Below are 16262 nucleotides of genomic sequence, written 5' to 3'. Positions count from 1 at the left end.
GGAAAAAGGAAAGCATCTTCAATAAGTGGTGCTGGTCTAACTGGTCAACTGTATAGAAAAAAATGAAAATAGACCCATATTTGTCACCTTGCACAAAGTTCAAGTTCAAGTGGATCAAGGACCTCAATGTAAAACTAGATACACTAAACCTAATAGAAGAGAAAATTGAAAAGAGCCTTGAACTCATTGTCTCTAATTAGTTCCTAAATAGAACTCCAAAGACTCATGTACTAAGGTCAAGAATTGATAAGTTAAACCTCATGAAATTGGAAAGCTTCTGTAAGAAAAAGGACAATAGGACAAACGTACAGACTAGGAAAAAATCTTCGCTGACCCCTACATCCAATAGAGGGCTAATATCCAAAATATATAAAGAACTCAAGAAGCTAATCACCAAAACAAACAAACAAGCAAGCCAATAAATATATGGGGTATAGAACTAAACTGAGAATTCACAACAGAGGAATCTAGAATGACTAAGAAGTACCTAAAGAGTGTTCAAAGTCCTTAGTTATCAGAGAAATGAAAATCAAAATGGCCCTAAGATTCCACCTTACACTAATCAGAATGGCTAAGATCAAAACCTCACGTGACAACACATGCTGGCAAGGATGTGGAGAAAGAGGAACACTTCTCCATTGCTGGTGGAATTGCAAACTTGTACAGTCACTCTGGAAATCAATCTGGAGGGTTTTTTTAGAAAATTGGAAATAGATCTACCTGAAGACCCAGGTATACCACTCTTGGGAATATACCCAAAACATGCCTCACCCGGCCATAGGGGCATGTGTTCTACAACATTTATAGCAGCTTTGTGTGTGATGTCCCTAGATGTCCCTCAGCAGAAGAATGGATACAGAAAATGTGGTTCATTTACACACTGGAATACTACTCAACTGTTAAGAACGAGAACATCCTGAGTTTTGCAGGCAAATGGATGGGACTAGAAAATATCATACTGAGTGAGGTAACTCAGACCCAAAGGACATGAATGACTTGTACTCACTAATAAGTGGATAGTAGCAAAAAAAAAAAAAAATGCAAGCTACAGTCAACAGTACTCAAAAAAGTCACCAAGCTGAAGGGCCCAAGTGAGGATGCCTCAGTCCTACCTGGGAGTGAGAAAAAAAGCAACTACAAGGGGGCAAGGGAGGGAGGTACCTGGGAGAGAAAGGGGACAGGCAGAAAGGGAGATGGGAACATGATCTGGTATTGGGTGGGAGAAAGTGACTGAAGCCCTGAGGGCCAGCAGAAAGAATGGAAACAGACGACCTCCAAAGGTAGGAGGTTGGGGGGACCGTACAAACAGTACCAGAGATTTGGGAGATGAGAACCTCTCAGGATTCAAAGGTAGGGATCCTAGATGTAATTCCGATAGTAGGGAGAAGGAACTTGTAGAGGCCACCTCCAGCAGAAAGACAGGGCATCAAGTGAGGAATAGGGTTTCTATCCCACAGTCAAAACACTGACCCATAATTGTTCCTGTCTGAAAGAACAGCAGGGATGGAAATGGAGAGGAGCCTGAGGAAAAGAAGGTTCTGTGACAGACCCAAGATGGGATCCAGCTCAACGGGTGGCCCCAAGGCCTGGCACTATTACTGAGGCTATGAAGCACTCACAAAAAGGGACTTATCATGACTGCCCTCCGGAAGACCCAACAAGCAGCTGCAGATATTTGCACCCAACCAATGGACAGAAGCTGCTGACCCCTGTGGTTGAATTAGGGGAAAACTGGAGGAAGCTGAGGTTGAGGGCGACCCTGTAGGAAGACCAGAAGTCTCATTTATCCTGGACCCCCCAGATCTCTGACACTAGATCACCAACCAGGCAGAATACACCATCTGATATGAGGCCCCCAACACATATACAGCAAAGGACTGCTGGGTCTGGGTTTAGTCAGAGAAGATGCACCTAATCCTCAAGAGACTGGAGGGCCTAGGGAGTTTAGAGGTCCTATGAGGGCGTGGGGCATCCTTGTGGAGACAGGGATGGGGAGGAGGTTTGGGATGTGGAACAGTCAGAGGGAGGACCAGGAGGGGAATAGAATCTGCAGTGTAGAAAGAAAGGAAGAAAGGAAGAAAGGAAGAAAGAAAGAAAGGAAGGAAGGAAGGAAGGAAGGAAGGAAGGAAGGAAGGAAGGAAGGAAGGAAGGAAAGAATAATAGGAATAATAATAATGACAAGCAGAGGGAAAAAAGAAATAACCAGGGTGCTAAAAGCAAAATACATGCATGCATATTACTTCATACTTTTTAAGTGTCTATAATGGAAAATATACATTGAAAAGTATTGGTGAGTGTCTTAGTCAGGGTTTCTATTCCTGCACAAACATCATGACCAAAAAGCAAGTTGGGGAGGAAAGAGTTTATTTGGCTTACACTTCCATACTGCTGTTCATCATCATGGAAGTCAGGATTGGAACTCAAGCAGGTCAGGAACAGGAGCTGATGCAGAGGCCATGGAGGGATGTTCTTTACTGGCTTGCTTCCCCTGGCTTGCTCAGCCTGCTCTCTTATAGAACCAAGACTACCAGCCCAGAGATGTTCTCACCCACAAGGGGCCTTTCCCACTTGATCACTAATTGAGAAAATGCCTTACAGTTGGATCTCATGGAAGCATTTCCTCAACTGAAGCTCCTTTTTCTGTGATAACTCCAGCTGTGTCAAGTTGACACAAAACTAGCCAGTACAGTGAGGTTTTAAATAAACTAGAATGTCTTCTTACTATTTGGGGGAAGAGCAAAACTGCTATGGAAAAATGTAAAGTATGTGCACAAATTTTAGAAATTATGTTATGGCAAGTGCTAGTAATTCTTTCCTGTATCCACAAATTGAAGTTTGCCTTTTAAAATACAGTATTCCTGATCTTTGACACCAAGAGACTCTTAAGAATTAGTTCTTGGCCACTGGCCAAAATTAAAAGACTTTTATACTCATAATTGGCTTAATTAGTCTGTTGGTCTTTATCTTTCATTTTTGGAGGCCCCAGTGAAATTACCACATGTACACAGATCTGAGCATCATTGCAAACCTCCATGGCCAGTGAAGAAGATGCAGGGAAGGCATCCCCTGAAAAATTTTCAAAGATTTTTGTCTCCCATTGAATTGGGAGGATCAGAATGGCTACTGAATTCCCAGACATTAAAATGGATAGGTCATCTTAAACTTATTTTTCATTTCCCTCTTTTTTTCTCCTTGGATATTTTATTTATTTACATTTCAAATTTTATCCCCTTTCCAAGTTTCCTCTCCACAAACCCCCTCTCCCATCCCCCTGCCCCTGCTTATATGAGGGTGCTCCCCCATCCAACCACCCACTCCCACCTCAACACCCTAGCATTCCTCTACACTGTAGCATCAACCCTTCCAGACCAAGGGCCTCCCCTCCCATTGAAGCCAGATAAGACCATCCTCTGATACAAATACAGGTGAAGGCATGGGTCCCTCTATGTGTACTCTTTGGTTGGTGGTTTAGTCCCTGGGAACTCTCAGGTGTCTGATTGATAGATATTGTTGTGTTCCTAAGGAATTGCAAACTCCTTCAGCTCCTTCAGTCCTTCCCCTATCTCCTCCACTGAGGTCCCCATGCTCAGTCTGATGGTTGGCTGCAAGCATCCATATCTGTATTGGTCAGACTCTGGCAGAGCCTCTCAGGAGACAGCTATATCAGGCTCATCAGCAAGCACATTTTAGCATCAGCAATAATATCTGGGTTTGGTGGCTGAATATGGGATGGATCCCCAAGGAAGGCAGTCTCTGGGTGATCTTTCCTTCAGTATCTTCTCCACAATTTGTTCCTGTATTTCCTTTAGATAGGAGCTATTCTGGGTTAAAATTTTGTAAATGGGTTGGTGGCTCTATCCTCTGGATATGGTCTCTACGGGTCTCTCCCCTTTGGTGGTTATTTCAGCTAATGTCCTCCTCATTTGGGCCCTGGGAGCTTCTTGCTTTCTTGGCATCTGGGACTTTCTGGTGGCTACCCCCCAGTACCCCATCCCTCATTGCTACACACACCTCTGTTCAATTTTTTGACCCTCTGTAAGTCTACCATGTCTTCCCCCATTCCTGATCCTGCCCCCCCTTTTGTCCTCTCCTCTTCTCTCTTCCTGCCAAGTCCCTCCCATCCTCTACTTCCTGTGATTATTTTGTTTCCCCTTCTAAGTAGGACTGAAGCATCTACACTTTTGTCTTTCTTCTTCTTAAGCTTCATATGGTATGTGAGTTGTATCATGAATAATCCTAGATTTTTTTCCTAGTATCTGCTTATCGTTGAGTATACACTATGTGTACTCTTTTGTGACTGGGTTACCTCAATTGGGATATTTTCTAGTTCCATCCACTTGGCTGAGAATTTGATGAAGTCATTGTTTTTAATAGATCAGTAGTACTCCATTGTGTAACTGTACCACATTTTCTGTATCCATTCCTCTGTTGAGGGACATCTGGGTTGTTTCCAGCTTCTGGCTGTAATAAATAACACTTCTATGAACATAGTGGAGCATATCTCCTTGTTATATATTGGAGCATCCTTTGGAGCCCTGGAGTGGTATAACTGGGTCCTCAGGTAGAAATATTTCTAATTTTCTGAGAAACTGCCAGACTGATTTCCACAGTGGTTATTCCAGCTTGCAATCCCACTAGCAATGGAGAAGTGTTCTTCTTTCTCCACATGCTTGCCAGCATCTGCTGTCACCTGAGCTTTGATCTTAGCCATTCTGACTGATTTGAGGTAGAATCTCAGGGTCATTATGATTTGCATTTCCCTGATGACTAAAGATGTTGAGCATTTCTTTAGGTGCTTCTAAGCCATTTGATATTCCTCAGTTGAGAATTCTTTGGTTAGCTCTGTACCCCATTTTTAAAAGGGTTATTTGGTTCTCTGGATTCTAACTTCTTGAGTTCTTTGTATATATTGGATATTAGCCCTCTATTGGATGTAGGATTGGTAAAGATCTTTTCCCAATCTGTTGGTTGCCATTTTGTCCTATTGACAGTGTCCTTTTTCTTACAGACGTTTTGCAATTTTATGAGATCCCATTTGTCAATTCTTGATGTTAGAGCATAAGCTATTGGTGTTCTATTCAGGAAATTTTCCCCTGTGCTGATGTGCTTGAGGCTCCTTCTCACTTTCTCTTCTGTTGGATTCAGTGTATGTGGTTTTATGTAGAGGTCCTTGTTCCACTTGAACTTGAGCTTTGTACAAGGTGAGAAATATGAGTCTATTTTCATTTTCTACATACATACACCCAGTTAGACCATCACCACTTATTGAAGATGCTTTCTTTTGACCATTGCATCTTTTTGGCTTCTTTGTCAAACATCAATTGTATGTAAGTGTGTGTTTTATTTTTGTGTCTTCAATCCTATTCCATTGATCTACATATCTGTCTCTGTACCAATACCATACAGTTTTTATAACTATTGCTCTGTAGTACAGCTTGAAGTCAGGGATGATGATTTCCCCAGAATTCCTTTTATAGTTGAGAATAGTTTCTACTCTCCTGGGTTTTGGTTATTCCAAATGAATCTGATAATTGCTCTTTCTAACTCTATAAAGAATTGACATGGAATTTTTATGGGGGTTGCATTGAATCTGTAGATTGCTTTTGGCAAGATAGCCATTTTTACTATATTAATCCTTCCAACCCATGAACATGGGAGAATTTTCCGTCTTCTGATGTCTTCTTTGGTGTCTCTCTTCAAAGACTTGAAGTTCTTGTAATACAGATCTTTCACTTGCTTAGTTAGAGTCACACCAAGGTATTTTATGTTACTTGTGACTATTGTGAAGGTTGTAGTTTCCCTAATTTCTTTCTCAGCCTATTTACCCTGTGATTAGAGGAAGGCCACTGATTTGTTTGAGTTAATTTTATACCCAGATACTTTGCTGAAGTTGTTTATCAACTTAAGGAATTCTCTGGTGGAACTTTTGGGGTCACAATTATACTATCATACCATCTGCAAATAGTGATATTTGACTTCTTACCAATTTATTTCCCTTTGACCTCCTTTCTGTTATCTAATTGCTCTGGCTAGAACTTTGAGTACTGTATTGAACAGGTAGAGAGAGAGGGTGGAGAGCCTTGTCTAGTCCCTGATTTTAGTGGGATTGCTTCAAGTTTCTCTCCATTCAGTTTGATGTTGGCTACTGGCTTGTTGTATATTGCTTTTACTATGTTTACGTATGGACCTTGAATTCCTGATCTTTCCAAGGCTTTTATCATGAAGGGGTGTTGAATTTTGTCAAATGCTTTCTAAGCATCTAATGAAATTATCATGTGGTTTTTCACTTTGAGATTATTTTCATAGTGGATTACATTGATGAATTTCCTTATATTCACCATTCCTGTATCCATGGGATGAAGTCTACTTGATCATGGTTAATGACTGTATTGAAGTGTTCTTGAATTTGGTTTACAAGAATTTTATTGAGTATTTTTGCTTCGATTTTCATAAGGGAAATTGGTCTAAACTTATCTTTCTTTTTTGGGTCTTTGTGTGGTTTAGGTATTGGTGTAACTGTGGCTTTATAGAATGAATTAGGTAGTGTCCCTTCTATTTTATGGAATTGTCTGAGTAGAATAGGTATTAGGTCTTCTTTGAAGGTCTGATAGAATTCTGAACAAAAACCCTACAGTCTTGGGCTTATTTTAGTTTGGAGACTTTTAATGGCTGCTTTTTTTTTTTTTGAATTTTGTGACTATGTAGATTGTTTATCTGACCCTGATACAACTTTGGTATGTGGTACCTATCTAGGAATTCATCCATTTCATCTAGATTTTCTGCTTTTTTTTTTTTTGAGTATAGTCTTTTGTAGTAGGATATGAGGATTTTAGTAGGTAAGTCTGTATACTGCACTCAGTTCTCAATGATATAGATAAATTTCTTAAGGATCTTCTTGGGGAATAAGAAAAATAGATGTCTTGGGGAACATTTTTTTCTCATGAAGATTATGTCATCAAAATGAAAATTAAATATACAAGTAAAAAGGTTGAAGAAATAAAATTTCAGCCATAAAATATCTCTGAGTGCTTTATTAATGAATGTCAAAATTTGGAAGTGAGAGAGAGAGAGACAGAGAGACAGACAGAGAGAGACAGACAGACAGAGAGAGAGAGAGAGAGAGAGAGAGAGAGAGAGAGAGAGAGAGATTTTCTAACACTTGAATACAAGGAGTAAAACCAATCTAACATTACTCAATACTAAAATTAAAAGAGGTATCAAGCTGGGTGGTGGTGGAGCATGCCTTTGATCCCAGAACTTGGGAGGCAGAGGCAGGCAGATTTCTGAGGTTGAGGCCAGCCTGGTCTACAAAGTGAGCTCCAGAACAGCCAGGGCTATATAGAGAAACCCTATCTCAAAAAACAAAAACAAACAAAAAAAAGGTATCAAGTCATAGAAAAACAAGGATGAAACAAGTGAAAAATGTAAAACAATGGGAAATTTATGTTATAAATTAAATCAATTCTTCAAATTATTTGTATTGAAATCTAGTTATACTTCGAATTTCCCATTCAGGTCTATGGTCTGTATGTGTTTACAACACACATGCACACACACACACACACACACACACACACCCATCAATGTTTAAAAATATGCCTATTTACATATCTATATATTTAAATATTGTGGAAAATGTAAATGAGTGAATAGATCAAATATAAATTAACAAGGTATGACAAGTAAATCCCGGAAATTCTTAAAATTTTCCTTGGCGTTTCTCATTTAACTATGTTATGCACTTGCTAATATTTGTATATAAAATAGACTTTTGAAAAGATAAATGTTAGGCAGGAATCCCTGTGTATTGTAGAGATTAAATCTAACTAATGCACAAAGAATATGGGAGAGGAATAAAAAGTTACTTTCAATCTGAAATCTCACTCTTACATAAAAATTTTTGCCCTCTCAACCACTTTCTTGAATGCATTGTTGACTTCCTTGTTCCTCAGGCTATAAACCAAAGGGTTTAGTGTGGGGATGATCATAGTGTAGAACATAGATGCTACTTTATCTGCATCCATAGAATGGCTGGAGCTGGGTTGTAAGTACATGAAAATGACAGTGCTATAAAATATGGAGACTACAGTGAGGTGGGAGGCACAGGTGGACAAAGCTTTTTGGTGTCCCTGGTCTGACTTCATCTTCAAGACAGTTATAAATATAAAGAGATAGGAAACTGAGATGATCAGAAGAGCAAAGAAGACATTGAAGGTTGACAAAAAAACAAGAATCACTTCACTGAGGTGTATATCAGAGCAAGATAGAGCCAAGACTGCTGGAACATCACAGAAAAAGTGATGGACCACATTAGATTTACAAAAAGAGAGGCTGAATATGTCCCCAACATGAAAAATGGCATTCAAGAAACCACAGATATAAGAGACAATGTTCAAACAAATACAAACACTTGTTGTCATCCTGGTAGAGTAATGCAGGGGTTTACATACTGCTACATAGCGATCATAGGCCATTGATGCTAAGAGGTAATTTTCCCCAGTGGCAAAGCCTACAAAGAAGAACATCTGTGCAGCGCAGGCATTGTAGGAGACCACCTTGGAGACTATGAAGAACTCAGAAATGACCATGGGAGTGACAGCTGAGGAGTAACCCAAATCTACAAAAGACAAGTTGCAAAGGAAAAAGTACATAGGTGTATGCAAATGAGAGTCCATAAGAACCAACATTATCAGCCCCGTGTTTCCAACCACATCAATGAGGTAAATGAGGGTGAACATGATACAAAGGGAAACCTGCAAGCCTGGGTCATCAGTTAGTCCCAAGAGAATGAACTCTCTCACTTTGGTACAATTTTCCATCAATTATCTGGAAGTAAGGAGATGTCCTGTAGAAATGAGAATTAAAGGAAGAGAATGAGTAACAAAAATAGATTTTAGGGTCAATAAAAATAAAGTTATGTCATTCAAGGCAGAATGGATATTTAATAACTACTAATGGTACAAGGATATAGAGAAAATAGAACTGGGAGACTTTATTATTTGTTCCTGTGAATATAAATTACTACATAGGAATGTAAATTACTACAGAGACTACTGTATAGGTTCCTCAAAAATACATAAATATCAGAAGGTATACCTTCTGGGTATTAATCCAAAGGAAAAGAATTCTATCAGTCTATGAACGAGTTGCCTGCCTATCCACATGCATTTTACAGTACTGTAGACATGAAATCAAACTACTTGAGAATTGATTCCCTCAGCAAGGAGTAGATTTTAAACCAAATGGTCAACCCTGAACACACATACAATTAACATTATTATAGACTGATAGAATATATGATATATATCAACAATTAATGAATAATAGAGCGTGAACCTGAAAAAGAGCAAGGATGGTATATGGAAGTAGGGGTTGGAGAGGAGAAAAAGGAGGGGAAATGATGTAACTATAATCTCAATAATAAATGAAATAACTTTTTAAAGTGGTATAGATAGAAATAAATTTATTATTCAGCTATAGAAAGAATGAAATCCTGTCATTTTCAGAAAAAAAATGATAGATGAAGTCTATTCTAAATAAAATAAACCAGACAGGCAGGCAGGCAGGCAGACAGACAGACAGACAGACAGACAGACAGACACACACACACACACACACACACACACACACACACACACAAATGTTTATTTCCATGTTGAAAGCTTTTTTAAAAGTTGATGCAGATACTGGATAGTAATTAACTAGCCGCTGAGGAGAAAGTGGAAAGGAGTTAGGGATTGTCTCATAATAGGCAACTAAAACAGTCATGGTTGGATGAAATTAGCTCACAATAAACTGTTGTATCTTCTATAAAGAATGAGAAGAAATCAGTTTAGAGTCCCACACCTAATGAGTTAAAAATGGTAATATGCCTTATTTCATCAATACAAGTTCAACACATGTGTAGAACCCAGAAATGTATACAATTATTACAATACACACAAATTGAAATAAAATGGAACATTTTAAATGTAAATATATATACATGCATTTGTATTACATGAAAATGTAAGTTGCTACAGAGAGTACTGTATAGGTTACTCAATAAAATACATAAATGTTGGAAGGGAACTTGTTAAGCAGGCTGAAAACTTTTTTTTTCTTTGAAAGCTGCTGCTTTCTTACTCAAATACTTGATTGGTCTGGAAAGTACTCCTATTGAATTTCATTCTTAAAATCCAGGCCCACAGCCAAACAATGGACAGAGCTCAGGGAGGCTTAGACAAGAGATGAGGAAAAGATTGAGGGCCCCAAAAAGGATAGGAACTTCACAGGAAGATCAACAGAGTTAACTAACCTGAACCCTTGGAGACTCTGAGAGACTGAACCACCAATCAAATAGTAGAGGAGTTGGACTTGACCCCACTCACATATGTCTTCATGTGAGTTCCACAACTGGAGAAGGGGATGTCTCTAAAGCTGTTACCTGTCTGTGGCTCCCATACCCTCAACTGGGCTGTCTTGTCTGGCCTCAGTGGGAGAGGATGTGCTAGCTCTGCTGAGACTTGATGTGCTTGGGGGAGGGGGGTAATACCCAGGGGGACCTCCATCCTCTCAGAGAAGAAGCAGAGGAGGAGGAGGAATTGTGTAAGGGGATGACAGGGAGAAAGGCAGACAATAATTGGAATGTAAAGTGAACAAATAGATAATAACAGATAAAAAAAGAAATCCATATAGCCAAGTATGAAAAATATTATTGAACTTAGTTTTAGCTTGGAATCATCATAGTGTAGTTGAATACCAATCATTAGAATTTTAACAACATAATTCTTGGATTATGATCAATCCATGGGTATGTTTGGGTGAAAATCATTATTGGTAAAATTATTAATTGACTTACTTATTGTGAAGTTTTAAATTAGAAAAAGCATGCATCCACTGACAGTGATTCCATACAGTATGTCCATAGAGTCTTTCTAAGCTTAGCTTTAAGAAGGTATCGTATTTCATAAGTCTTCATCTTAGATGAAGAGCTATAGGAAATTAAAGGTTGCTAGGAAACGGAGAATAAGTAAATTCTAGGCGAGAACCCCCTGACATGTTATCTAATCCCAAGTGATTAGCCAATATACATATGAACAATATCAAATATAAGAAAAGCACTGAAAGTTATCTGTTTTTGTTAATTCATTTAGCCATATCTATGTATTTGTAAAGTGTCAATTTACACGTTTGTTGTTTTTGTTTGTGTTATCCCCTATGGTGGGCTGATAAAATCAAAACTCAATCATAATATTTCCCATCATATTTGTGTTTCTTCTCTTATGGAACCTATATTCATTTTGTGAGAATCATTATCCTCATCACTAATGTAAGTTCTGATACTTACCTCCCAGTATTGCCTTTAGGAAAAAAAAACCCCAACATCGAGTTCTGTATTTAGTTACCTTTTTATGTACAGTTATCTCTCGGCTTTTATATAAATTAAACTTTTTACTAAACCATATGCACAGCTTTGTATATACCATTCATACCCTCATAAGGTGGTTTTTATAAGTACTAAAGTATTGGAAGATTGCTTACGCTGTAAAGTGTTAGTGTTGACAATATGAGGACCTGCATTCAGTCTCCAGAACCCATTTTAAAGAAAGTAAAGAATAATAGCATATACTTAAAATTTCAATGCTAGGGTGGAGTCAAATCTTTGCAGCTTACTGAGAAGCCAGATTTATCTGCTTAGGAAATTTCTTGAGAGACTCTGCCTCAAGAATGAATGAATGAATGAATGAATGAATGAATGAAAAAAGCCGTCAGACAACACATGAGGAATGACAGTCAAGACTGGTCTCTGGCCTCTACATATGCATACTGGTACCCTCACACACACACACACACAGTGACACAAATAAAAAATGTACTTTTGCTATCTGTGTATATATCAGAAGTTTACCTTGCCTCTGGACAAGAAACAAATTTTAATTATCAATAAAGAGTCTAAAATCAGAACTTCAACCATGTAACACATAATGCTCACAAGAAGTGAAAAGAACAAAGATCTCCAAGAAGAGGAAAATGGGACAAAGAATATTAACCTGGGACCATAGACCTGGGATCAAGACTTGACTACAGAATTTATTCTTACTGTGCCTTTGAACTGGTCACTTATTTGCTGACTGAAAACTAGACAAAATAAAATAACCCCTCCAACATAATTACCAGAATCATAACTATAATAGGAAGTTTTTACCTATTCCTTTGAGTAAAGGGACTGAAAACCTGGGTTTTACAAGTCTGAAACTTTGTCATGACAAAATGTGTAAATTTGGGGCTGAACAGAGACCTCTGGCTAGGAACTCTGGCTGCTCCAGAGGACCCACATTCAAATGTCAGAAGCCAAGTGATGGGTTACAACCATCTTGTAACTCCAATTCCAAATGTTTCAGTGCCCACTTCTGGCCTTCTTGGGCACTGCTTGCATGTAGCACAGAAACATACATATAGGCAAAACACCCACACATATGAAATAAAAAAAAAAAGTTTTTTTACCAAAAAAAAAAGTGAATTATTTTGGAGAAGTTCTGTTTTGGAGATATCTTACAAATGTCACTTACCTTACTCCAACCTCGGTTTTGAATCAAGTATACCATAAACACAGAATTGTGTCTCTGAAGAGAAAATACAAGCAGTCTGGTAAAATTGTTCAGGAACCAGTAGTAACTTTAAACTCATTCAGTATAATTATGATTTGGAGTGTTTTCTGTCCCTGTTCACTGACTAATGAAATCATCAGTTTGAGGGAGGCTGTCCAGAAAACTAACCAATGTGTCTGCAGTACAGACCAACTCTGCTAAAATCTATGTCACACAGATGATTGTACTTTGAGTTTTACAGACCAAAGAAGGGCGCAGGGAGGGAGCTATAGAGTCATGAAGACATCAGGGAAACAGCCTCCTGTGACACAACCATAGGGCCTTACCCATTCACTTTTAGCAGAAGCAATTAAACTACCTTTGGGACCAAACTTAATCGTTGCACAAGGAAACAGATGCATCTGTGTTTTTCTGTCATTTATTTTTTCAACTAAAGCACAGCTTATGCAGATTAAATTGTACTCACCTGGGGTCTCAGTTCTTATTTTAGAAAAATGAATATGATCATATACCTAGTTTTATCTTTATGTTTTCTTTTGCAAAATAATAAAAACATACTAATGGTATCTTACAATATCTAACATCCTATGTGGCTTATTTTTTCTACTCTAATGCATCTGTGTTTCACACATGAGAACTTGTTCCTTTTTTGATTATTAAATGGTATCTGATATGTGAATCTGCCCAGATTATTTACTGATAAATGAGTAAATGTATAATTTTTGTCAATTAAAATTGGCACGTATCTTTAATCCCAGAATTCAAGAGGCAGTGGCAGGCAGATCTCTGTGAATTTAAGCCCAGTCTGGTCTACAAATCCAGTTCCAATGCAGCCAAGGCTACACACACACACACATACACACACACACACGTCTCAAAAAATCAAAATAAAATTCTGTGTGTATAGCATACGTGAATATAATATATTTTGATTACTCTCACCCTCTATCCCCTTTCATCTTTCTCCAAAATCAAGTCCTGCAATTTCCTTTTCCAAACTCATGTATTTTGGGTTAATTATTGACCCATAAGTTTTAACCCAGACCACCTATGTAACCATGAGTTTGGAGCATCCAGTGGAGCATGGTTAGTTCACCGGAAGTTCAAAATGTGAAGAAATTAATACTCCTCCACCAGTACCCAAGCTAGGTTTTAATACTGACTATCCTATGAGAGTCATCAATATTTTTATGTGAATATTCACTCTAGACTATATCACCTCAAGAAGTTCCCATGTGGAATTTTAGGATCACTTAAGTATGCTATCACATCATATGCAAATGTAGTAAATTCTTCCTTTCCACACTATATGTCCTTGATTTCCTTCATTTCTCTCATTGATCTACCTAAGACTACAAATACTGAATTTAATTGGTACATGTAGTCTCCCCTCCCCCAGCCTGAAACCTGCTTGCTCAGGGGTGGAACTTCCTGCTCATTCGTTCTGCCACGCCCACTGCTGGACTGTGCTGCTTTGCTGTTTGGAGCCACACACGTGCTCACCCTGCTACTGTACTCCGAGATTATTTGGAAGGAATCGGGTCCCCTCCCCCTTCCTTCATAACTGAGTGTCGCAACAGTAAAATTGAGCTTTGATCAGAGTGACTTTGACTTGGCTCCGGTCTTTCTTCCACCGGTCTAGTTCCTCTCTTGCAGCCCGAGTTGCCATCTCAGTTGAACCGTTCGTTGTGAGCTGCTGGTCGGCTGCAACAGTTTGGCGCCAGAACTGGGGCGTGAAGAATGGCAGAAGGGCTCTGAGAAAACGCTGTTGGTGTGGAGCAACACGGGAAAGGCAAAGGATCTTCGTATCGGGCACCAGAGCAACGAACAGGTACACATGCTAGCGCTAGCTTAAAATTTCATTTTTGTAAGGTGTTGCTGAGGGTGCGGTAGGATACGAGCTAAGCTTGAATCAGTGCTAACCCAACGCTGGTTCTGCTTAGGTCAGCAGCGTGTTAATCGGAACTAGAAACGGGAATCATTCGGTCATCCGCAGCTTTTTAGGAAGCTGCTTCAGGCGGAAGAAGGAAGGGTTTAAAGTTATGGATCAGGTGGTTGCCCTTGCTTTTCAGGAGTTGTTTCAGGCCAGAGGAGTAAGGCTTGGAGTACAATTAGTAAGAAATTTTTTAGGTAAGATAGATAGCTGTTGCCCATGGTTCAAGGAAGAAGAAACAGTAGATTGCGGAACCTGGGAGAAAGTTGGTGAGGCCTTGAAAATCGTTCAGGCAGATAATTTTACCTTAGGCCTCTGGGCGCTAGTAAATGATGCTATAAAAGATACCACTTCTCCAGGGCTAAATTGTCCCCAGGTGGAGCTTATGGTATCTCAGAAGGAGTGCTTATCAGAGAGGGCGTCCTCAGAAAAAGATCTTCTTAACTCAAAAATTGATAAATGTGGAAACTCAGATGATGAACTGATTTTTAACAAAAATCACTCAGATAGAGGAGCTGCCCATTATTTTAATGAGAATCGGTTCTCTTGTGAATCTCCCACTCCACCTATAGTCCCCACTTCAGGAGGTGCTACTCATAGGGACATACGACTAAGCAAGTTAGAGTTTGAAATTAAGCTTCAGAGGCTGACTAATGAGCTTCAGGAACTAAAAAAGATGTCAGAAGCAGAGAAGAGTAACTCTTCTGTAGTTCACCAGGTGCCGCTAGAAAGAGCTGTGAGTCAGACTTGTGGGAAAGGACAGAATATGTCTAATACGCTAGCCTTTCCTGTGGTTGATCAGCAAGATACTAGGGCAAGACGTTACCAGACTTTGGATTTCAAGTTGATAAAAAAGTTAAAGGTGGCTGTTGTGCAATATGGCCCTTCAGCCCCATTCACTCAAGCATTACTGGACACAGTTGTGGAGTCACACTTAACCCCCTTAGATTAGAAGACTCTTTCTAAGGCTACCCTGTCAGGAGGAGATTTTTTTGCTTTAGGATTCTGAATGGCGAGACGCCAGTAAGAAAACTCTTGCTTCTAATGCTCAGGCTGGTAATTCAGACTAGGATAGCAACATGCTTTTAGGAGAGGGTCCATATGAGGGACAGACAAATCAGATTGATTTTCCCGTTGCAGTGTACGCGCAAATTGCGACAGCCGCACACCATGCTTGGGGACGGTTGCCAGTCAAAGGAGATATTGGTGGAAGTTTAGCTAGCATTTGGCAGAGTTCTGATGAACCATATCAGGACTTTGTGGACAGGCTATTGATTTCAGCTAGTAGAATCCTTGGAAGTTCGGACATGGGAAGTCCTTTCGTTATACAATTGGCTTATGAGAATGCTAACACAATGTGCCGAGCTGCAATTCAACCGCATAAGGGACAGACAGATTTGGCAGGATATGTCCGTCTTTGTGCAGACATCAGGCCTTCCTGTGAGATCTCACAGGGAACCCACGTGCAAGCAATGTTCTCGAGGAAACGAGGGAATAATGCATGCTTTAAATGTGGAAGTTTGGATCATTTTAGAAGTAATTGTCCTAAGGGTGCCGAGATTAGACAAACAGGCCGTGCCCCAGGAATATGTCCCCGGTGTGGGAAGGGCCACCACTGGGCGAAAGAATGTAAGCATAAACCAGGGGTTTTGAGCCGCCCAGTGCCGGGAAACGAGGAAAGGGGTCAGCCCCAGGCCCTGAGTTACTCAAAGAAGACAGCTTATGGGGCTATAAATCTG

The 16262-nt window shown here is 39.5% G+C and overlaps 1 protein-coding gene across 1 annotated transcript; it reads right to left on the bottom strand.

The window, feature by feature from the left end:
• Window positions 1–7886: 7886 nt before the first annotated feature.
• On the bottom strand, window positions 7887–8819 carry Olfr1451 (olfactory receptor 1451). The gene has a single exon (NM_146705.1). The coding sequence runs from the start codon at window positions 8817–8819 to the stop codon at window positions 7887–7889; it is 933 nt and encodes a 310-aa protein (NP_666916.1).
• Window positions 8820–16262: the final 7443 nt, after the last annotated feature.

This window comes from Mus musculus, chromosome 19 (assembly GCF_000001635.26).
Source record: "Mus musculus strain C57BL/6J chromosome 19, GRCm38.p6 C57BL/6J".
NCBI classification, from domain to species: domain Eukaryota; kingdom Metazoa; phylum Chordata; class Mammalia; order Rodentia; family Muridae; genus Mus; species Mus musculus.
The sequence above is the reverse complement of the archived record's forward strand: the minus strand, read 5'-3'. Positions and strand labels throughout refer to the sequence as shown.

Excerpts from the sequence above, each read along its gene's own strand:
- Olfr1451 (NM_146705.1), bottom strand. The coding sequence starts at position 8,819 with ATGGAAAATTGTACCAAAGTGAGAGAGTTCATTCTCTTGGGACTAACT.